Consider the following 23,953-nt stretch of genomic DNA (forward strand, 5'->3'; position numbering starts at 1 on the left):
ATGTAAAGAAATGCTTCAAATCAAATGCTCAAAAACAACTAAGGAACTAGAACTTAAAACAACTGCAGGATACCTCTTTAAATTTATCAATATGAACAAATTTGGTTAAAAATGATGGCAGAGAAACTGATTGAAGACAAATATAAACATTTGCTGCTGACAGATCTTGTACCTTTTTTCAGTACCTGACACATCATAAGTACTTACTGAGAGCTTTTTCATTTATTTTGTAAATACATTCATTCTTTTTATTTTATATACAATTCCAGATTTTTTCCTTCTTACCACCCACTGAGAAAGCAAGAAATACAAAAGGCATTACACATATGAAACAAAACAAATTTCTACATTAGCTATACTCTTTTTGTTTTGTTTTTTAGGTTTTTGCAAGGCAAATGGGGTTAAGTGGCTTGCCCAAGGCCACACGGCTAGGTAATTATTAAGTGTCTGAGACCGGATTTGAACCCAGGTACTCTTGACTCCAAGGCCAGTGCTTTATCCACTACGCCACCTAACCACCCTAGCTATACTCTTTAAAAAATTACAAGAAAAAAGTCAAATGATTTTAAAAATACTAAGGCACAGAGAGGTCAAATGATTTGCTAGAAAATACATATATCAGTAGCAAAATTAGGACTTGATCATAAAAATAGAGATGATTGAATCCATATCAACTAGAGGGTAATAAGGAAATCCTGCCAATAGAAAGGATAGGAAAGGCATTCCTAAATTTCTAGAAGGAGAAAAAGTGAAATACTAGGGAAGCAAAATGGGAGAAGGGAACAACTTAAGGACTGAAATAGAGTCAGGGATTTGGGGCAAGGGAATTAAAATCTAGTGTAATTGTTGAATTGATGACCTTTAGGTAAGCTGTAACATATCTTTATCCTTCTAGTGAGGAAGATATTCTTTTATGGTCTACCTAATACTAGGGGTTTGAATTTTATTGTTGATATTATTTATTTTCTAATGGAGTAGGTCACTTCCTTGAAAAGGAATGGGTATAGGAGTCCTGGGCAGTACTGAATATTATGCAAGCACTCAGGTGGTTAGAGTTGTGTATGCTATCCAGAGTTCACTGGCTCTGGAAGAAGTTCATCCATTCAGTTCAGCTTGAAGAGAGTTAGGGTACGCTATAAAGAGATCAGAATTAAAACTAAGATTCTTTTAATCTGAGAGGCATTCTTATGCTAGGAAAAGTCAAGTTTAAATAGGGCAGCTGATTTTTAATATCCTAGCCTACAGAACCAATGCAAATTTTGGGTAAAGGAAGGGGTATAACTGCTAATCTGACTAGGGAAATTTTATTTCAGGTATACCAAACAGAAAGAGAGAGGGGAAAAAAAGAAGACTGGACTGAGGTAAAGGAAAAGATCAGAGAGAGTACAGAGATTTTCAGATAAGGAAAGTGATACTGAAGGTCTGTATTCCAAGAAGGAAATAGTTTGAATGGACAAAAAGTAAATTGAAATATCTCACTCATCAAGATAAAATCTAGAAAAAGTAGTCAGTTAGGGACAAAGAGAAAGGGAGAAAAAATAAGGCCAAGTTTTCAGTAGTTGATGTATCAGGCCAGGACTCTATAAATAAACACCGTAAGTTAACATTTGTTATTTGGCTATTATGTCTCTCCTGTCTACTGTTAATTGTAAATGTGTACTAGTATAACTTGATCATATGTTTTTAGGTTACACGGCAAGAAACATTGGAAAATGACTGTTCCTTCCCAGAATCTAAACTGGATGATTTCTTAACCCAGGAAAAGAATTGACAAATCCCAATGAGCCAAGTGGTAAGGATCACGGTTAGAATAAAAAACCCTCATGAAGTTGACAGGTGATAAAACTAAGATTGTTCCTAATTTTTAAAAAGTTAAAGTGATAGAATGCTGAGATGGTAAAGTAAGAAAAAAGGGAAGGAAGTCATATACTAAAGAGTGAATATACAGTGAAGAGTGCATTTTGAGAGACTTTTGGCTAGTATCAATAAGAAGAGTCAACAATGATGAATTATGAAGAATTAGGGAATAATGAGTCCACCATGACTGATTTTGTTTTGTCACATTCCACCTATGTTGTTTATAATTTTTTATATGTGTACACACACACACACACACACACACACACACACATTCTTTAAAAAACCAACTTATCTCAATTACTAATTAATAATATATACATAATGTTAAAAGTTTGCAAGTACATTCTTTATAATTCTATGAAATAGGTATGGCTACTTTGAAATATTATTTTCACCATTTTACACATGAGGAATCTGAAATTATACAAATTATACAAAGAAATTATACAATTTGCTCAAGGTGAGACATTTAGTTAATTAAGTGTTGGAATTGGAAGTCCAAACTAAATCTTCTGACTTCAAGATCACTAGACTTGCCACTAGCAGCACTATATTACCCTGCACATAAATAACTGCCTAATCATTTTGATAGCAATCCTAGCCTGGTAAATAATTTCTCAGATGCAACACCAGGTTCTAAATCTCTTTCTGTGTCCAAAATATGGTTATGCAAAGTACACAAAGAAGTCTAGTTATATTTATGTAAATATATTTCATTTGAATGAGTTTTGCAGAGAACCATTAACCCCAAACACTTTGGATCATCATATTATCAACACACCAATCGGAATAAAATATGATAGTGATTTTTATAGTTTTTGGAACCTAGATTTGTCAAAAGCCAAAGGGAGGGCGGCTAGGTGGCATAGTGGATAAAGCACCGACCTTGGAGTCAGGAGTACCTGGGTTCAAATCCGGTCTCAGACACTTAATAATTACCTAGCTGTGTAGCCTTGGGCAAGCCACTTAACCCTGTTTGCCTTGCAAAAACCTTAAAAAAAAAAGCCAAAGGGAAGATATTATTCATAAAAAAGTATAAGTAGTATAAATAGTATAAAGTTTCCATACTATACATACCCCATGACTTCTCCTGTATCTGCTATATTGAAAAAATTAAGTCCATTTGCCATTCTATATATTAACAATGTTAACAAAGTTTATTTTATACTCAGTCCTGAAAAATGATTGCAGATAGGATGAACTGTAGTTGTTCTGAATTTGTTTGCCTTTATTTTAATATGATAATGAATTTTTTAAAAAATCACACTATTTACTAAACTAAAACTAGAGATTTTATATGTCTAGTACTACATTAGACATCCCATGAACAAAAATTTTAGCAGGAGTATCATCAAATTTATTCATGTTTGTGACTGTGACAAAGGTTTTTAGAATGAAATTCTATTTTCAAAGTCAATTCAAAAAAATTTTTCAGCCACTGTTCTTTTTAAAAACCACAAAGTGTTATTAGTCTCAGAGACTAAGAATCTGCAATTTGCATCAGTATAGAGTATCCACACCAATGAAGTCGCTGAAGTCCTAAAGAAATGAAGTGTGATTTATACCATACCTCAATTTCATTTTGTTTTTTCTTTTCCTCAAATTGCAATCTCCGCTGTAGCTCTTCCAAAGCAGCTCTGTATATTGCATCTTGAGCATTTTGAAGTTCAATAATTTGATCAAATACAGCTCTAAGTTGATTTAAAAGGACCTGGAAAATTAATAAACTCAAGGTTTCATTTTTACCACTAGCAAGATCAATAAATACCCTAGTAATCCTTTTAAAATTTTCAACCTCAACAAAAGAGAAAGAAAAAAAACAAATTAATTTATATGCAATTTTTTAAATCCCTCAAAATGGCAAGAACAAAAAACTGACAAAATGTTAAAAATATTAAAGGAACATTCTAAACACAAACATTAATAAAACTGAAAGTAAAAAAATTAAATGTTTTTTAAACTAACAAAATAGATAAATAGCTAGTCATTGTTTTAAAGAAACATCTACCAGATTGTATTGAACATGAAAAAGAATTTAAAACAATCAAACAAGAAATAAAGGAAAATAACAGAAATTATTTTGCCAAATTATATGTCCCCCAAAAAGGATTACTTAGATGAAATAAATATCTACAAAAAAACAAAAAAATATCCAGGTAAATAGAAGAACTAGGTTTAAATAAAGCATTATTAACAACAGAAATGAAACAATAAATGAACTTCCAAAGTTAAACCTTCAAGACCAGATAAATTTAAAAGAAAATTCTTGTCAATCTAAAATTAATTCCAATATAAAGACAGAAAACAGAAACTTGTTATACCAAACTAAAATATTATTTTATCAAATTAGAAAAAAATGAGATTCACCCTAGGAAGAAAAGAATAAGAAGTTCAAGGAAAATAATGAAAAAAGTAAGAAAGGAGACCTAGTAGTATCTAGATCTCAAACTGTATTACAACACAGTAATCATCAAAATGATTTGGTACTGATTAAAAAACAGAGAGGCAATCAGTGGAACTAATATATTAGCTATACAACATTTAGGAAAAGTAACCCTGGTAGCTTAGAGTTTGATTAAACCAAAGAGTTCAGATATTGGGGTAAGGACTTCTTTTTGACTAAAAAATTCTAGAGAAACTGGAAAGCAGTCTAGCAGAAATCACATCCATATTATCATAAATCAAGATAAGCTCTAAATGGATACACAACAGATATGAAAGATAATAAACCCTAAGAAAATTTGAAGTCACCCTATACCAAGATAAGATCAAAAATGGGTGCAGGATTTATATATAAAAGGCAATATTATAAGCAAACTAGAATCATTTACCTGTAAGATCTATTGAAAGGGGAGAAATTTATGGCCAGGGAAGAGAGAGAGAACATCATCAAAAATAAACTGGATGATTTTGATTACATTCATTTAAAAAGCTTTTGCACAAACAAAATCATTGTAATCAAAATCAAAAGAAATGTAGTAAACTGGGAAACAATTTTTACAACTAGTGTTTCTGACAAAGGACTTATTTCTAAAATATATAGTGAATTGAGTCAAATTTATAAAAAAACAAGCCATTCCCCAAATGGCAAATGGTCAAAGGATATGCAAAGGCAATTTGCAGACGACTAAATCAAAGCTATCTAAAGTCATGAAAAATTGCTCTAAATCATTACTTATTAGAGAAATGCAAATTAAAGCACCACACACCTCTCAGATTGGCCAATATGACCATAAAGGACAATGCTCAGTGTTGGAAGGGAAGTGGGAAATCTGGGACACTAAACATTGTTGGTGTTGTGATCCAACCTTTCTGGAGAGTAATTTATAATTACACCCAAAGGACACCCTTTGATCCAGCAATATCTCTACTGGGTCTGTACCCTGAAGAGATCATGGAAAAGGGTAAAAGCATCACTTGTACATAAATATTCATAGCAGCTGTTTGTGGTAGCAAAGAACTGGAAATCAAGGGGATGTCCATCAATTGGGGAATGGCTGAACAAATTCTAAAAGTAACCAAGAGGGATGGGATTTCAGAGAAGCCTGGAAAGACTTGCATGAACTGATGCTGAGAGACATGAGTAGAACATCATACACCCTAACAGCAACGTGTGGGTGATGATCAACCTTAATGGACTTGCTCATTTCATCAGTGCAATAATAAGGGACAATTTTAGGATATCTGTGATGCACAATATATCTGTGAAGTTTAAACAAAGACTAAAGATTATTAACTTCAGTTTTTAAAAAAGTCATCTTATATATTGCATAATTTTGCTATCTTTAATATTTTATTTCTCCTCAAAGATATGCTTTTTCTTTCAACACATTCAATTTTGATCAATACCATGGAAACAATGTAAAAATTATCAGATTGCCTTCTGTTGGGGGGGATGGGGGAGTATTTGAATTACAAAAATGATTAGTAGAAACTACTATTTTATATAATTGGAAAGTAAAATATGTACATTAAAAAAATAAATAAAATACAATTTCAAAAAAAAAGAAAATTTGAAGAGCAAAGAAAAGCATCTTTCACAATGATGAATAAGTAAAGAATTCATTCAAAAGTTTAGGTTTTTTACACTAATAAAATCAATGCAGCTAAAACAAAGAAAAACAAGTAATGGTAAAAAAGATCTTTGCATCAAGTTTCTTGGATAAGTTCTCTTATCAAGATATCTAAGGAATTGATTCAAATCATAAGACAAAGACCCATTTCCCAGTAAATAAATGACCAAATGATATGAACAGTTTTTAAAGAAAAAAGTCCAAGCTAAAAAAATACATGGAAAAAATATGAAAAAAATCCAAAATTACTAATGATTAAAGAAATGTAAATAAAAACAACTCTGAGATTTCACCCACAGTCATTTCATTGGCAGAGATGATAAAAATAAAAAGAAATGACAGTTACTGTGAAGAGGCTGTGAAAAACAGCGACACTAACGCAATTACTGGAACTGTGAAATGGTATACATAACTGTTTTTTAAAGCAATTTGGAACAATGTTCCAAAAGTCCCTAAACTGTGTTTACCCTTTTATTCATTACTAGGTTTTAAAGTCCAAAAAAGGAAAAGAACAAATTTATTGAGAAATATTTATAGTAGCTCATTTTGTAATGTGAAATAAACAAAACTAAAGGGGTGCCCAACAATTAAGGAATAACTAAATTCACTGCTAGAAGACTTCTAGATTTATTGAATTTTGAATCCTGACTGTGGTTGCCTTGGCAGCATGACATCAAATGATTTTGTGAGCCTTACATGGCCTGTGGGCCAGATATTCCCCACTCCTGCCCTAGAGAATCTTAGCCTGTGGGATCCTAAGTATTCTTAGGGTATTTGCTTTTGCTTGCATATATTTATTACAAAAGCACTCTTTTTCTTTTTTGTTGAGGTTACCAACATTACTAATTGTCCTAACCCCAGGGAGGGGAATGGGAGAAAGAGGACAGGCATAGGTTAGAAGAAAAAAGAAAAAAAGAAAAAGTTAGCCACTGAAGCAACTTTTTTTTTAAAATGTACAGAGGATAGCATAAGGAAGAAAAGAAATCATTAAAAAGACATGTTACAAATTTATTACAAGTTTTTATTTTTTTTTTGCAAGGCAAATGGGGTTAAATGGCTTGCCCAAGGTCACACAGCTAGGTAATTATTAAGTGTCTGAAGCCAGATTTGAAATCAGGTACTCCTGACTCCAGGGCCAGTGCTCTATCCATTGCACCACCTAAGCTGCCCCTTATTACAAGTTTTAAAGGAAAAGCAAGCAGAAGAAAATAGAGAGCCACAGCTTCACATACAATCTTTTTTTCTATTCTACTATGTACACAGAAATGATTTTATTTGGCATTTATTAACTTTAGAAATTTTTAAATTATAATACAGAAAGGTAATATTCCTGAGTTATAAGCAACAATGAATTATTAGTTCTCTGTAGTAAGAAAAGCATGAACTCAAATGAAGTAAACAGAATCACAAAGATAATATACATATGAAAACAACAATGTAAATAGAAAATACAAAAATAGAACAAAACAAAATGCTGTAAAATTCTAATGGATAAACCTGGCACTAAAGAAGAGCTGTGAGAAGGTATTCTGATATTCCAGCTTTTTTCAGTTGTTGGTTAGTATTTTTGAACCCTGGAGGAAATCTATTAATGAATGTGGGGAGGGCATACTGGGGAGCATTTGGCTAAGAAGCAATAAAAAGAAAAAAGAAGGGGTGGTAGTGATGGTATATTCCAAAGAATCAAAACAAAAGGAATAGGGTGATGATTTCCTAAGCAAATGAAATTTTTGGTATGGAATTACGTTATTCAAGTGAGGGGGCTTCAACCATCCAGACATTTTTTTTTCTCAACTACAGTCAAGGAAATTGACAAATTCTTAACTTAAAACAATTACATTTTTATCTTTCAGGAGACAGAGAAATCATGATTTTGAATAATAAAGGAAGAACTGGTAAAAATAGAATGACTATAACTAAGGCAAGACATGACCACTCCACCTTAGAATTTGTGACAGATATTGGGGAATAATACCCAAGATAAGTCTATCTCATTTTCTAGACCTTTTGGGAGAGAAGAATCTAAGACAGAATACTTAGGATCCCATAGGCTAAGATTCTCTAGGGCAGGAGGGGGGCATATCTGGCCCAAAGGCCATGCATGTAAGGCTCACAAAATCAATTGATCTCGCACTGCCAAGGCAACAACAGGCAGGACTCAAAATTCAATATATCTAGGATCCTTTTAGCAAATGAATTAATTAAATGTTTGGCCAACTATAGCAGGCTAATTTTAAAGTTGTTAATTTTGTTTGACTTGACAATGATGGTATAAATATACAAATGACCTTTGGCAGAAAAAAGTTTCCCCAATCTGCTCTAGGGAATGTGGCTCAAAATGGATGAGATGCTCTTAAAAATGAAATTCTGGAAAAAATGAAGACATATTCTATAATAAGGGAAAAAAGGAGGAGCTGCTGAAGTGTGGCAACAAAGTCACTTCACCAAGCATAAATTCAAAAAAGTGGCATTATAATTATATCGGGAGGGCTGAAGCACAGGTTGAGCTGAGACTTCTGATGAGTATGAAAAGCAACCAAAGGGGCTCTTTATCAAACTGTTTAGAGGTAAGAGAAAGATCGAAGTAGGACTAAATCACTGCTGGGGGGGGGGGGGTAGGGGGGTGTTTATGGGAAGAATCTAAAGGACATCAATAAGATATTGAACTATTTTAATTTTTTCTATCAGTAGAGCAATAATCATTAAAAGGTTTGTGATGCCATAATCACTATGGTAGGCACTCTATTCAAAAGAATGATCTTCGGGGGCAGATAGGTGGCACAGTGGACAGAGCACAGGCCCTGGAGTCAAGAGTACCTGAGTTCAAATCCAGCCTCAGACACTTAATAATTACCTAGCTGTGTGGTCTTGGGCAAGTCACTTTACCCCATTTGCCTTGCAAAAACCTTTAAAAAAAAAAAAGAATGATCTTCACACTGGAAAGGGAATGTCCAAGATAGGAGTATATACTACAAGAGTTATTTAGTAACCCTCAATGAGTTTAAGCTACTAGACTTAGAAAAATCATGTTCCAAGTTACTGAAATGTGCTGATGTTAATGGTATTATTGAGTCACTAGTTATGATCTTTGAAAAATATTGAAAAAAGAGATATTGAATAACTATGGAAAAGCAAATAATCCTATTTTCAAAAAGGGAAGAAATTAGATTCTTCAAAATGGAGACTAGTAAGCTTGACTTCACTTCCTGATAAAATTTAAGAATTCAAGTTTGTGATCACTTTGAAAGGGAATATCTCATCCATTTTGAAAATATTCTGAAATTACTGACTTTAGTCTGGAACAAATATAACAAAAATAACCTATGCTAAATAATTTCATTATACATTTTTTGGATGAAATTACTATAGTAGAGTATACTTGTATCTCAGCAAATATTCTCATGACATCTTTTTGAACAGTCAAAATGTCTCAAAAATCCTGAAATTTCTCTAAATTCATATTCTATCATATCTCAGAATCAACTTAAGATTTATCTTTTTTAGTCATGAATTTAACTGCCCCATTGAATTTCCACTATACTTCTAAATCAAATCAACTGTGCACAATAGAGATTTCTTAAAGGAAGGTCCCTATATTGCTCTGAAGGAAGACATCCTTAAATTATAAAATTTTACTACAAAATTGTCTTAATTTTCAAATAACAAGTAAAAACATATGGCCAAAATATTCTTTAAATCACATTAGATAATTGTATGGTATTTGAGAGAATCTAGGCAAGTTGAGCAATAGAGAGAAAAAGTACTTTATTATAACAATAGACACCACAATTAAAATAATGTAGATGGAAAGAAAAAGAAGGGGAAAATAAGAGACAGAAAAATAGAGGACAAAAATGAGAGGAAAGGATAAGGGGAGGGTGGGGGGGGGAGAAAGGAGGAGAAAAAAGGGGAGAGGGAAGGGGAAGAGAGATGAGAGGGTGGGAAGAAGCGAGGAGAGGAAAAAATGGAGGGGAAAGGAAGAGGGAAGAGAGAGAGAAAGAATTGGAATGAATAAATCCAGTCCCCAAGATGAGATAAGAAAATATAGTACCCTCTTTGCAAAAGTAGGGTGCTTTTATTGGTAGAATAAAACATTTATTGTTAAATTTGGTTGATATGGTAGATATTTTTGCTGAAATGGTTTTTTTTTTGTTTTTTTAGTCTGTTACAAGGGATGGTTCTCTGGGAAGAAGGAGACATTTGTAAATTAAAGTAACGTAAAAATTTTTTTTAAATTTAAGAGATCTGACAAAAAGTTTAATGTTACATTTTTTTTTTGCATGTGTGCATTCAGTTATCTTACAGATTATCTTCTTCCTACTATACTTCCTCCTCATGGTGAAGAGATGGCACTGGGAGTCTGGCAAGTTCCATAACAGAAATGAAAATATTTCAAGAATAGGCTCAGTGATAGAACAATCTAAGTTTAGAGAGGCTTATTATTAGGATGGCTTCAGGATGATGAATTATTTAGCCATAACAATGCATAAAGACTGTCAATAAGGCCCAGAGGGGTTTTCAATCTGTTTTAGTAGAGGAAATAACCACTCTAACATAATCATAGATCTTGGGAGTTGATATCTTAACTAAATTCTATATTTCTAACCTCCATATTAAAAATGCTGACAATGAGAGAAGATAGAAAAAGTAGATATGGAAGTGATCAAGACAAATACCTACGAAAATAAATATCTTCTATAACACGGAAATAAAAGTCCTGGGTATAATAATAGCAATCTTCTAAATTCTGATAGATAGATAATATTTTATTTTGTTCTAATACTGTTATTATAAGTTGTTTTGTTCTAGTATTGTCCTTCCTAACTCAAAACCATTTTTGATGATTAATTGGTCCATCAAAGAAACTAAACTTAAAACATCCTTTTTTCTATTTTGAAAAATATAATAGGATATTATTATTATACTTAGGAGATGAATAGGTATTATTATTCTTTACCATTTTAATATCTATTTTAGACATTTTAGAGCACATTCTTCTTGTTTCAGTACTATTGTTCCACTGCTGTTCAGTAACAGTGTAACTTGAACATCAAACTTTAGCAAAAATGTTTTAATTATTATTAATGTAGCTGTAGAAAAGTGATTCCTCCAATTTTCCATGTGGTACAAAATCAAGGAAAGAAAGTATCATCCACATCTTTTTAAATAAATCTGAAATATTAGTTAAAAAGCCTTACTCTGGAGTCACTGTCCAGCAGACATCTAGAAATAATAGTGTCCAAAAACACCTCATGAGCTGCAATGATGTGATCCAAATCTTGAGCTTGTTGGACTTTGTTCCAAAGTTCATCCCATGAACATTCAAGTACCTGGGGGGTTGGGAGGAAGGGGGAGGAGAAGGGAGGAATCAGAACTGATTTAGCCCTTTAAAGACAAAATACACTTAAGATACTTATGTCATACATGACTAGCACAACACCTTACTTTCTTAAACCAAAAAAGAAATTGGATGGTTAAATTGTACCTCAAATGTAATATAATACTGCATTTGATGAATGAAATGGACCATTTCTGATGCCAGAATGTGACACTGATGCAGCACCCCAGAGAACTCTGTAAAAGAAGTCAAATAATTTATATGTTAAACACCAAACTCAGATGCACTTAAAACCAGCACAATAAATGTCCCTCTCCCTTATGTGTCAAGGAATCATAAACTATAATGCTACCCTGGTCTAAAAATGAAAAGTCCTCTCTATTATCAATTTACATGTGACACAAGCGAAATAATAGGCGACCATTCTAATCAGGAAATATCATGATCCCTTAGGAACAGAAATATTACAAGTCTAAAAGTAAAACAAAATAAAATTGTACATAATATTTAGTTATTAAAATCTTATACAAATATCCTCCAATTCCTTGAACAAACACTGGTCCTACTTCATAGGTTCTTTACAATTAGTATAACTACTGTGCATGAAACATTTACTATTCCCTTGGCTATTTGTAGATAAAAATGACATTTCTTCAAGGAACTGAAAAATGACCTTGCCACCTGAGAGAAATATGAACCTTTGAAACAGGTTAAGGATGAGTTCAGAGTCTGCTTTTATTCTTTATATGATTATAAAACCATCAAAAGGCTTGAAGGTCACCAGTGAGCAGCAGTTCTCTGCTCACCACTGTTAATTTCTGGTACAAAGACCATAACAGCATATTATGTTATATTAAAGTATGTGATGGATCAAATCAAAGATAAATCCACTGAAGTAATAATTACAAGAAAATGTGTCAAATTTGATCTGTCCAATCCCCTTTTTGGCTAGATATTCAAGTAATCAAATAATATATACTTATATTTTTGATAAGGGCAAATTTTAAGAAATCACTGTCCTATTTGTTTTCCCATTACTACATTAAAAAATAAATTTAAAGGAACTGGTCCAGCAGATGTGAATTTTGGTTATCAGGTACAATAAATTTTAATATTTGAGTTTCAATTTGACTTAAGAGCCACATACATCTACAAATAAAACATGAACATATATTAAACAGTAGTATGATCATATATTAAAGTATTCATTTGGTAATAATATACTATTTTTAAACTAACTTTCTGAAGAAAGTAAGTGTTCTTACAGAGATTCTGATTTGCTGATTGTCTGAGTTTGATGTATAGTCAACAAAACAGACATGGTCATTGCAAGACCTCTCTGATCCATCTTTGATGGATAAACATTGAGATACAGGTATAAAGAACACATTCAGGGGCAGCTAGGTGGCCCAGTGGATAGAGCACTGGCCCTGGAGTCAGGAGAAACTGAGTTCAAATTCAACCTCACACAATAATTACCTACCTGTGAGACCTTGGGCAAGTCACATAATCCCACTGCCTTGCAACGCCCCCCCCCCCAAAAAAAATATGTTTAGAACTCTATAAATAGTCAATATAACAAATGTAGTAATAAGACTATATACATGTTCTTTGTAAAAATACAAGTTGATACTGATAATCTGCATATTTGGAAAAACAAAGGAGAGGTACAAGAAGGAAGAGAATATCACTTGGTTTCCAGTTGATTTGGTTTCATAGAAAAATATATTACTGTTGAAGATCCTTAAATAACAGAAAGAGGCTGATAGTGATTTTATTTAAATATATCTAACTAGTATGGATTATATAGTTAGATAAAGACACAGTCTAGAATTTTCAAGAGGATTTTTTAAAAATGTTTCATAGAATCACAAAATGTCTTAGAGAACTGGCATCTTAGAGTTCATCAAAATTACTACTGTCATTCGTAGGTTGGGGAAATCTGAGATATAATGAGTCAAGGTGACTTATACAAGATCAGTAGCAAAGGCGCTTGGTATTTTGGCTTCCAGGTTAGTGCTTTTTCACTACTACAGATGATTCTCTTAATAAAATCAGAGATGAAACACTGTAGAGGCAATTACAAACATTTTAGAAATTAATTACCTGGGGAGAAAGATGCTAATTTCTCATGCTCTAATGCACTAGTCTTTTTTTCATATGCCATAATCCTTAATACAAAACCCAATCTAAGCATATCGGAATGATCACATAATGTTACCCAAGCCAAGTCGTTTAACAAATCACACTGTCACATTATAACCAATTTATAATATATAATATTATACAAAAATATTATATATCAACATAATATTACTGAGTTCATTGTCCATTTGTAACACTCATAACACTTCCTATAGAACTAACTGCTTTTTGCCATCCTCACAGCATCGTTCTAAATCCCATCTTATTTCCATAGGATCAATTATTATTAGTTGAGGTATGTCTATAGCTTCTATTCAACAACATTAATAATCAGTGCCTACTTTGTGCAAGGCAATATGCTAAAGTTGTGAAGATAAAAACAAAAAAGTGTCCGATTTAAAAGGACCACCAAATGCCAGAGAAGATGTCTAAGAGGAATTAATTTCACTCTAGTAATGCTTTCCTTGGATCTAAATTATTCTGATTGGTTAGTGAGTGTAACTAGGCCTCAGAACAGGTCATGCCTTACAATCACCAATGCATACCTATCTTGCCTTTTCACTTCTTGTTATGGGAACTATAATCAAAACAATATTACCATTAAAATACATTAGAAAGACAATGTCTTCTTTTCCTTCTAACTTCTCAGACAAAATTATACACTCACTGCAAGGTTGTTCTTTATACAATTATGACAGTCAACTAATATATTAGCTCATATTTATACAGTGATTCAACATTTACAAAAAAGTTTCACATTTATCACTTGATTCTCACTACTCTATTAAGTAGAAAGTTAAAGAGTTTTTATTCTTTCATGGATGAAGAAACAGAAAGGTAAAAGAAATTAAAGGATTTGTCCAATGTTGTATAGTTAAAAAATTGGCAGAAATTTAAAATGGAATTTGAACATAGGTCTCATGAAAAGCCCCACTACTCTTTATTCTCTATCATAAGGCATCCCCAGAAGAGAGACAACACAAATTGCACAGGGCTCTGTCATACCCACTGAGTAGGTATGTCAATTGTCCCTGTATATTTTTCCATTTGTATTTGTCTTCTCTCTCTCTCTTGTGAGCTTGCCTATCTAGGAAGGGGAGGTAGGAGGGAAGAAAAGGTATGAGTTGGGGCGGCTAGGTGCACAGTGGATAGAGCACTGGCCCTGGAGTCAGGAGGACCTGAGTTCAAATCCAGCCTCAGACACTTAATAATTATCTAGCTGTGTGGCCTTGGGCAAGCCACTTAACCCCATTGCCTTGCAAAAACTAAAAAAAAAAAAAGTACCAAAGGATTTGACTTAAATGAATACTTTGAGTTCAGTGAATTATACAGTATAATCAAAAACTTTGGAGTTATTTCTTCTCTTTTAGTATATGTTGTTTTAAGAAGGTACTGGCTGCTAATATGTAATGTTATTGGTAGACAAAGATATTTTACTAGTCACCTCCTACTAGAACATTTATATTAAAATGTTAATTAAGTACATATTTAGCACTGAATCATCTCTGGGAAACCATATTATTATTAATGCTTTTTCATCCAGAAAATATGCATTTATCTCTATCTCTAAGTGCATTTCTCTAGGTATGACAGTTTCCATAATCCCATGGTAATTCGTATTTTAAGGGTTTTTTGTTTCTGTTATAGTCAATAGTTTTTTAGGTTCTCTTTTGGAGCATTTCTGATGAATAAGAGTCAAAAATGACTAATTCTTTCTTTGACCTGGAGATTCATGCAAAATTTCTAAAGTTCCATCCCTAAGGTTCTTCGGGGTCTTTCCTTTCCTTCTTCTAGGAGGAACTGGATACAACATACATCTGAAAAGTAAATATGGATCTGAGTGGGTCATAACTACTATTCCATGAACTCTCAGTCCTTCTTGGGTACCACTGTCCCTAACTACTAGTCACTCTGAGCTCCTTATACTCATTCCTTCAATTAAAAAATACTTTAAAGAGAAAAATCAACAGAGTACAACCTCTAAATGCTATTTTAGATGCTCCATAAGATAAAGCTGATATAGATCTAGGAGCAATAAATATGTGAATTCATGCCTCAATTAACTGTTCTAATGATCCCCTTTTCAAAAGCTCCAACAGCCATTGCTAATTCAGCATGTTAAGTAAACAACAAGTTATATCTCCTAGCAATGTCAAATAGCAATAATATATTTTCTAGAAACATGCCACTTCTTGGGCCAAAACCTCTTCTCAATTGGGAATACAGGGAACATCTCTAATGTTTTATTTCTAAAGTAAAGTACCTAATATTGATAAATTTAAAGTTAACCTGTGCAGATATCAACAAGAACAAAAAAGAAATCTAATAAAATAACATATCAAAGTACTGACACATCATATTTTTTCCCCTATGTAAAATTCACTATTTTCACCAATACAAAAAGTCAGGTGAAAACTACATATAACATACATACAGAGTTGATAGTTTAATACACTGTAACAAAATAATTTCTAGGGAAAAACATATATTTTAGAACTATCTTTTGAACTTCAGAAGAACTCCTCCAAAAATTTTTTATGTTTAATATAATTCATTTTATAATGAAAAGCCCCCCAAAACAGGTAAATCATGACATCTCTGGGCTTCAGTTTCCTTATGGATAAAATTGTTATTTGAATGAATTAGCTCAAATGTTCCTTCATTTTTTTCTAGTTCTAATTTCTACAATAAAGCTAACTAATGATATCAGGGAACAATTATCATAACTTCAGAAGTACAAAAAAAATGATCCAACCAACAAATAATTATGTCATAAATCCTTCTAAATCAACACAAGCTTGCAGATTTAATTCTATATGGAAAAATCAAAAAGTGAACTGTTTCTTCTCTAGTTTATTTGATTGTCAAGATAGAGATAGTAATACTCATTTGTAATTCTCTATTGCCCTCTAGGGGTTGCTTAAAGAACTCCAAATATTTAAATTTTTAAACATCTCAGCTGGTCCAATATGTTCCAGGTCACATTTTCATTGCTGATAAAAATCTTTTGTTTTCAAACATGTCATTTTATTTCTTTTTGATGCACAATGCCTTTAAAATAAAGTATGAAGTAAATGCTGGCCAATCTAGAAGAAACAGTTTATTTTTAATATGAATTTTCTTTAAAAATTAATTCTCAAGGATCCGTCTCATTTCCTTTCTACCTTCATCCATTATCACAGATGCCATGTAGACAGAATGTGAAAGTTGAAGGGGAACAACTTTCACAGAATTATGCACTGATGAAGTTTAAAGGTAGATTCAATTTAATGAACATTCTAGTATTATTAGAGTTTTAAGGAAAAAGCCCATTCTGGAAAATTTCTCTTATGACTACTTTCCTGGACTCTGATGTAAAGTAACTAAAAAATAAATTTTAAATATATTACTGAGGATAAAAGGTTAAAATGAAGAAATATTTCCTATATTATGCAATTTCACCTTCCAATACAATAAAAGCTCATTAAATTAAGCTCTATTAGTTCAGGTTGTATTAGGTGGCAATTTTTGTACTCCATAAAGAAATATATTACTAAATAAATTAATAATAAAATAAATTTCCTGAGACAGGATTACTTATTTAAGAGAACAAATTACTTTCAAGGGTTTTAGCAAAGTTTAAACAAATAGATACAACTAGCTATAATTGACTAATGTATTCATTAAAATATATTCAGCAAAACTTGTAGTTGGAAATACTATTAGTGCCTAATTTAAAATAGTCTATATATTTGGATTAAATGAAACTTTGATCCATGAGTCAGGCATTTCACTAATTCAGAATTTTTTTCCCCTCAATTAGTATAAAATAACTACAGGTTTTATTAAGCTCCTCATTTGTATTCAATTTTCAAGTGAATTATAAGATGATAAAGGCATTGAGATCATTTTAAAATTTTATTCTTCAACTTTCTAAATCATTTTTACAGCCCTCCTCTGAAACATGCATAACTTCTACTGAACTTGTTCAGCACAGAACAAAAGAATAAAGCAGAACAAGTCTAAAGCACAGAAGTAAAACCATTTTACAACTGTCAAGTATTAATAGGAAAACAAATTAGTTGAGTCATATACCAAAAAATAGTAATACTGATTAGGAAAATATAAAATATTCAATTCCCATGCTTTTTATATTAAAGAGAAAAAACTCAAACTTCATTTTCCCCTTATTGCCAAGAGTAGTGAAGGAAGGAATTAAATAAAAAGGTAGAAAGAAAGGGGAGGAACAGGATTAAAACAATAAAGAAACAGTAATGAGAAAAAGGAAGAGGAAAAAGTTGTAATGTTAAAAACATATATCCCCATATACAAGGGAAAAGAAAAGCAGAAGAAGAAAGGTTAAAAATAAAGTAGGAAAAGAGAGGTATTATAACATGTATGGATATAAGAGATATAAAAGAAAGGAGAGGTTCTAGGATGTGTAGTATGAGTTATAGGCCAGATTCGTTTATTATGAATGTGAGCTTGAAAGAATAATCAGTTGCATCTTGCTAAAAGTAGGACTAGATTTGAGGAATGTGAGTTTGAGAGAATTATCAGTTGTTTTCTACTGCTCATTAATTGAATAAGATTTCAATTCTATTTAAAAAGTATTAAGTGTACACTCTTGAGGGGAGAGGGGAAATTAACCCATCAAAAGAAAGGGCCTCTGAATGGGGGGAGGGGGAGGAAACTACAGTGGCAAACCTATAGTCTGGAGAATCAGAAATGGAGTCAGGAGAGGAATTAGGGATTAGAGGATAATAAATCTGGAACTAGAAAGGTCTGCAGATGTCACTTTCCAACATCTTCATTTTACAGGCAAGGAAATTAAGGGTCCAGGATAGTTAAGTGCATCGAATAACACTGATAATAAGTATTAGAAGCAGGATTTGAAAACAGGCTTTTTGACTCCAGAGACAGTGTTCCATTATATCCCACTGCACAAGAGGTTTCCAGAGCAATGATTAAAATAAAGACTCAATAAAATCAAATCAAGAACCAGTGAGTTCACAGCCATGAATTGATGAAAAAATAATTCTTTCTTCTAGTGGCCTTTTTCTCAATCTTCATCATTCTTGGGTGCTCTAAGATATTTTATACTGTTGATAATGTACTTCTGCTGGGTACCCTCCACAATTTCCTTCTCAATTTCCTAAGTTCCAAAACAATTGCCCTGTTGGACCCTCATCTATAATAACATACTATCCAAGGGTAATCATAAATTCTGTTCTCTGTGAACTCATTAGCTTTCTCATTGGTTCAAATATCCTAACTATTCTGACTCTTAAGAATTATGTGTCCACTCCTGGAATCTATACTAAGCTGTATCAACATCACCAGCTGTGTGAGTTAAATCATTTCAAATTCAATTTTCCTAAGAATCTCCAAACAGGTCAAAATTTCATTACCTTTTCATAAAAACCTGAATATCTCATGAATTTTATTATCTCAATTACCTAGATTTGTTCCATTTCTCATCTTTTAATCTTTATACTGGTGGTCTTTCGTGCTTATAATGCTTTTCTACCCTACATCTGCATCTCAGAATATGTAGCTTCCTTCTAAAATCAGTCCCAAAGTCACTCTCTGCAAGAGTCTTTCCTGGTTCCCCAGTTTCTATTACTTTCTCATCTCAGTTTACTTTTCATCTACTCTGTATTTATCTAATATTACTTATTTAAATACATATTGCTTCCCACATTAGAATGTGTAAGCTCCACAATTGTCTTTTCTTCTTATCACCAGAATTTAACAAAATATCTAACACATGATATGCATTCAATAAAGGCTTACTGACTGATAGATTAATTAATATATTTGGGCGATTGATGTCATTTATTTGTTTCAAATGTCACTACTGTTGGTATGAAACGAGAAGAAGAAAAGGAACAAGCATTTTTTTTGAAATGCTTACTCTATACCAGATACTATGCTGCTTTCTACTAATATCTCATTTCATCCTCACAGCAACCCTGTAAGGTAGGTATTACCCTCATTTTATAACTGAGGAAACTGAGATATATGCCAGTTAAATGAATTGTCCAAGGTCATCTAGCTAGTAGGGGTCTGAGGTCACATTTGAACTCAAGTATTTCTCAGCTAGTTTGCTCACAAAGCAACTAGCTCATCTCTCTCTAAAAGTAGTACCAGAATAGACAATAGTTTTTATCTCTAAAAGATTTCAGCAACAAAAGATAAAATGAATCAATATATTTGACATGCAAATAAAAACTATAAAAGCAAAACAAACAAAAAACAAAAAATATAAACACCAAAGTAGAAATTCTAAAAATCAAATTAGATTGACAAAGCAAAAAAAAAAAAGCCACTGAATAGGAACAGTCCCATGAGGCGCCTAGGTGCCTGGGGTCACTAGGGTCCAAGGCAGAGGGGGCTGTTTCCAGATCTCCTGGCTCAGGGACAGCCTGAAGGGATGGTAAGAGAACTAGGGCACAGCAGAGTGTGCATGGAAGGGAACACTGGCCTCAGAACAGTCCAGCAGTTAGAATCTGCAGTAGAGTCAGCAGGGCCACCTAGCATATCCAGAGCTCTCAGCCCACGGAAAAGGTCAAGGGAGACTGCAAAGGTCCCTGTGTTCTCCCTGGGGCAGGACTCTATTGTTTGTCCACACTGAGATCCAGGTTACAGTCTGGTCCCCATACTACCATAGCCAAACAAGGACCTTCCTCATAGCTCCAGGACAGAGAGGAGGGGCTATGATTGTCCATATACCAGACAAGAGAACAGTCAGAGCCTCTCATAAGACCTTGGAGGAATTAAGGTCCCAGTGGGGTGTCTCAAAAACCCCCCAAAGTCTTGGAAGTGTGGTAAATCATTCATAGGCTAAGGAATTGAGTAAACAACAGAAAAAGAAGAATCTGACCATACAAAATGACTTTGGTCCCATGGAGACTCAAAATACACACTCAGAAGATGACGAAGTTAAAGCTTCCATATCCAAAACCTCCAAGAGAGGCTATGGATGAGCTCAAAAAATGCTTTGAAAAGCAATTAAGTGAAGTAGAGGAAAAGTTAGTAGGAGAAATGAGAGTGATGCAGATAAATCATGAGAACCAAGCTTGGTGAAAGAAATACAAAAAATACTAAAGAAAATAAAATGTTAAAAACCAGTTTAAGCCAAAAGGAAAAAGCAACACAAAGGCAAATGAGGAGAAGAATGCTTTAAAAAGAAGAATTGGCCAGCTGGAAAAGGAGATAAAAAAGCTCTCTGAAGAAAATAGAATAGTAGAATGGGACTAAAGGAAGCCGAAGACTTTGTGAGAAATCAGGAAAAGGGGCAAGCTAGGTGGCGCAGTGGATAGAGCACCAGCCCTGGAGTCAGGAGTACCTGAGTTCAAATCCCACCTCAGACACTTAATAATTACCTAGCTCTGTGGCTTTGGGCAATTCACTTAACCCCATTTTGCCCTTCAGGAAAAAAAGAAATCAGGAAAAAATAAAACTATTCCAAAAGAACAAAAAATGAGAAGGAAATGTGAAATATCTCAGTGGAAAAACTTCAAAAATAGATCCAGAAGTGATAATTTAAAAATTATTGGGCTACCTGAAAATCATGACCAGGAAAAGAGCCTAGACTTCATTTTTCAAGCAATAATACAGCAAAATTGCCCTGAGATCCTAGAAGAAGGTAAAATAGAAATTGAAGGAATTTACCACTCATCTCCTGAGATTCCAAAAGAAAAACTTTCAGGAACATTATAGACAAATTCCAAAATTCCCAAATCAAAGAGAAAATATTAAAAGCAGCAAGAAACAAGCAATTCAACTACTGTGGCTCTAGAGTCAGGATTATACAGGATCTGGTAGCATCTACATTAAGGGCTCATAGGGCCTGGAATACGATATTCCAGAAGGCAAAAGATCTTGGTTTACAACCAAGAATCAACTACCCAGCAAAACTGAACATCCTGTTTCAGGGGAAAAGATGGATTTTCAATGAAACAGGGGACTTTCAAATTTTCCTACTGAAACAACCAGAGCTGAACTGAAAGTTTGATCTCCAAGCACAGGACTCTGGGGAACCATAGAGGGAGTGGATGAGAAGGACTAACTATGAACAACTTAATGATACTGAACTGTTTGTATTCCTGTACAGGAAGAAGATATTGATAACTCATATGAACTTTCTCATTTATAAGAGCTGTTAGGAGGAACATATATAGACAGGGCACAGGAAGAAGCAGAATATAATGGTATAATATAGTAAAAAGAGTCAATGGATGATAGAGGAAATTACTGGGAGGAAGAGAAAGCAAGAAGGAGCTAAGATATTTCACATTAAGAGTCAAGAAAAAGCTTTTTCAATGGAATGTAACAGGGGAAGGTGAGGGGGAATGAATGAGCCTTCATTTTCATCAGAAATGGCTGAGAGGGTGGCTAGGTGACATAGTGGATAAAGCACTGGCTCTGGAGTCAGGAGTACCTGGGTTCAAATCCGGTCTCAGACATTTAATAATTACCTAGCTGTGTGGCCTTGGGCAAGCCACTTAACCCCGTTTGCCTTGAAAAAAAAAACCTTAAAAAAATGGCTGAGAGAGGAAATAACATACACACTTAATAGGGTATAGAAATCTATCTTACCCTAGAGAAAAATAAGAGGAAAGGGATGGGATAAGAGGGAAAAGGGGAGTAGGTAATAGAAGAGAGGGAAGATTGTAGGAGAGGGTACTTAGATACAACACAATTCTGAACAGGGACAAGATGAAATAAATGAGAGGTGGGGAGGAATAGAGTGGAGGGAACTGTGGAAAAATAGTGAAGCAACTTCTCTGGTGAACTTATGATAAAGAAGGCAACTCATCCCAGAGATGTTAGAATCTGAACACAGACTTAAGTACACTTTTCTTTCTCTCTCACTCTTCCTGGGGTTTCTCTATCTTTCTTTTCTTGGGGGGATTATTGTAATAATATAAAATAAATGAAAAAATAAAATAAATAGGCAAAAACAATTAACTAATATGATTAAAAATGAAAATAGAAAACAAACAATATAGCAATGAAAAAGAATTCTTAACAATGGAAAATAAAGTAAAGGAAACAATCAGAAACTATTTTATCCAATTATATGCTAATATAATTGATAACAGATGAATATTTACAAAAATTTAAAGTATTTAAGATTAATAGAGTCATATTATATAAATAACAATATCAGAAAAATAAATTGAAGAAATCGATAAGTTTCATCATACATGAACGCTCAAAGTATGGGGGGGGAGCAATGCTTTAGGACCAAAGTGTATAAAAAAATACCTTCCATCAAACATTAAAAAAATTAAATATTACATATACTTTTGTAAAAATAGAAAAACAATAATAACCCTTTAGCTTCTTTATATTATACAAAGATAATCTTGATACATAAAAGCCAAAGACAAGCTGAGAAAGAAAACTATAGAACAAATAGCCTCAATGAAGAATAATGCTTTAAAAGTTTAATAAAATATCAGCAAATAGGCTACAGTATATAATGTAGGGTCATCTTATTATAAAGTATAAATATAATACAGAATATTAGCAAAAATAACCATGATCAACATGATCACTATATGTTAAAAAAATTGACAAAATCCAACGTATATTTTTATTGCAAAAAAAAACACTAGAAAGACAAGAAATAAGTGGGTTATTCCTCAATATAGTCATTAGTATCTATGTAGAGTTTTTGCAAAAATACAAAATGGAAAAAAGCCAAAGACCTTTCCAAACTTTTTCAGAATGGTCAGATATTTTCTTGGTCCATTGTTGATGGAATAAGAAAATATCTAACCATTTGGAACCATGCCAAAGAAGTCAGTATGTTCTATGAAACTGTATATAGCCTTTAACCCTACAATACTTCCCACCAGGCCAATATCTAAGACAAAAAAAAAAAATCTAAGAATATATGTGTGTGTGTATATGTATATTCAAGTGAAAATAAATTAAATTTAAAAATTTTTAAATCTTGAAAAATAGGTTCCTTCAATGTCCATATCTTAGAGCTCATAACAATTTTAATTATGGTCTATCATTTAGGATAGGTGACATTCTTTCTCATAGTGAATGTAAGACTATATTTTTATATTTAAGATAATTCTGTAAAGATAATAGTGACAAACACATACATACATATATACATATATACATACATATATGTTTATTATGTCTGAGGATTTATAAAAAAGTTTGTCTTTTAATCTTACAGTATCATGGGAAAGATGTCCAAACATTACGTCTTCAAGTCATATCCCATTAGAGTCCAAAATACACAGACATTCCATTCTATATCTATTGCTTTGCCGAATTTCAACTCTTGGGAAAAAGATGCCCATCACTAGGTAAGTCATCACTTCTGATCTCACCATCTCTGAATTCAAGTTTTGACTGAAATCACCTTTCTGTGCCTCCTCTCCCTCTTCCTGAAGGGTTGGAGGATGAGGTACTAAACAACCAATGCTTTTCTTTGTCTTGTTTTGTTGCTGTCCTTCATAATTAAAGAAAATCATGACATCAAATGAATGAATGATGGCATGACTTGCACAATATGTTTACT

General features: G+C 32.9%; 1 protein-coding gene across 1 annotated transcript in view; it reads right to left on the reverse strand.

Annotated features, from left to right (window-relative positions):
• The window catches only part of TUBGCP3 (tubulin gamma complex component 3), a 142,301-nt gene that overhangs the window by 12,527 nt on the left and 105,821 nt on the right, over positions 1-23,953 (reverse strand). Inside the window, exons 18-20 of the mRNA XM_074192056.1 lie at positions 11,419-11,507; positions 11,132-11,263; positions 3,431-3,571 (exon numbers count right to left, since the gene is read on the reverse strand). Coding sequence (XP_074048157.1) covers positions 3,431-3,571; positions 11,132-11,263; positions 11,419-11,507 — 362 coding nt within the window. The remainder of the gene's footprint in view (positions 1-3,430; positions 3,572-11,131; positions 11,264-11,418; positions 11,508-23,953) is intronic.

The sequence above is a fragment of the Macrotis lagotis genome, chromosome 6 (genome assembly GCF_037893015.1).
Source record: "Macrotis lagotis isolate mMagLag1 chromosome 6, bilby.v1.9.chrom.fasta, whole genome shotgun sequence".
Taxonomy (NCBI): Eukaryota; Metazoa; Chordata; class Mammalia; order Peramelemorphia; family Peramelidae; genus Macrotis; species Macrotis lagotis.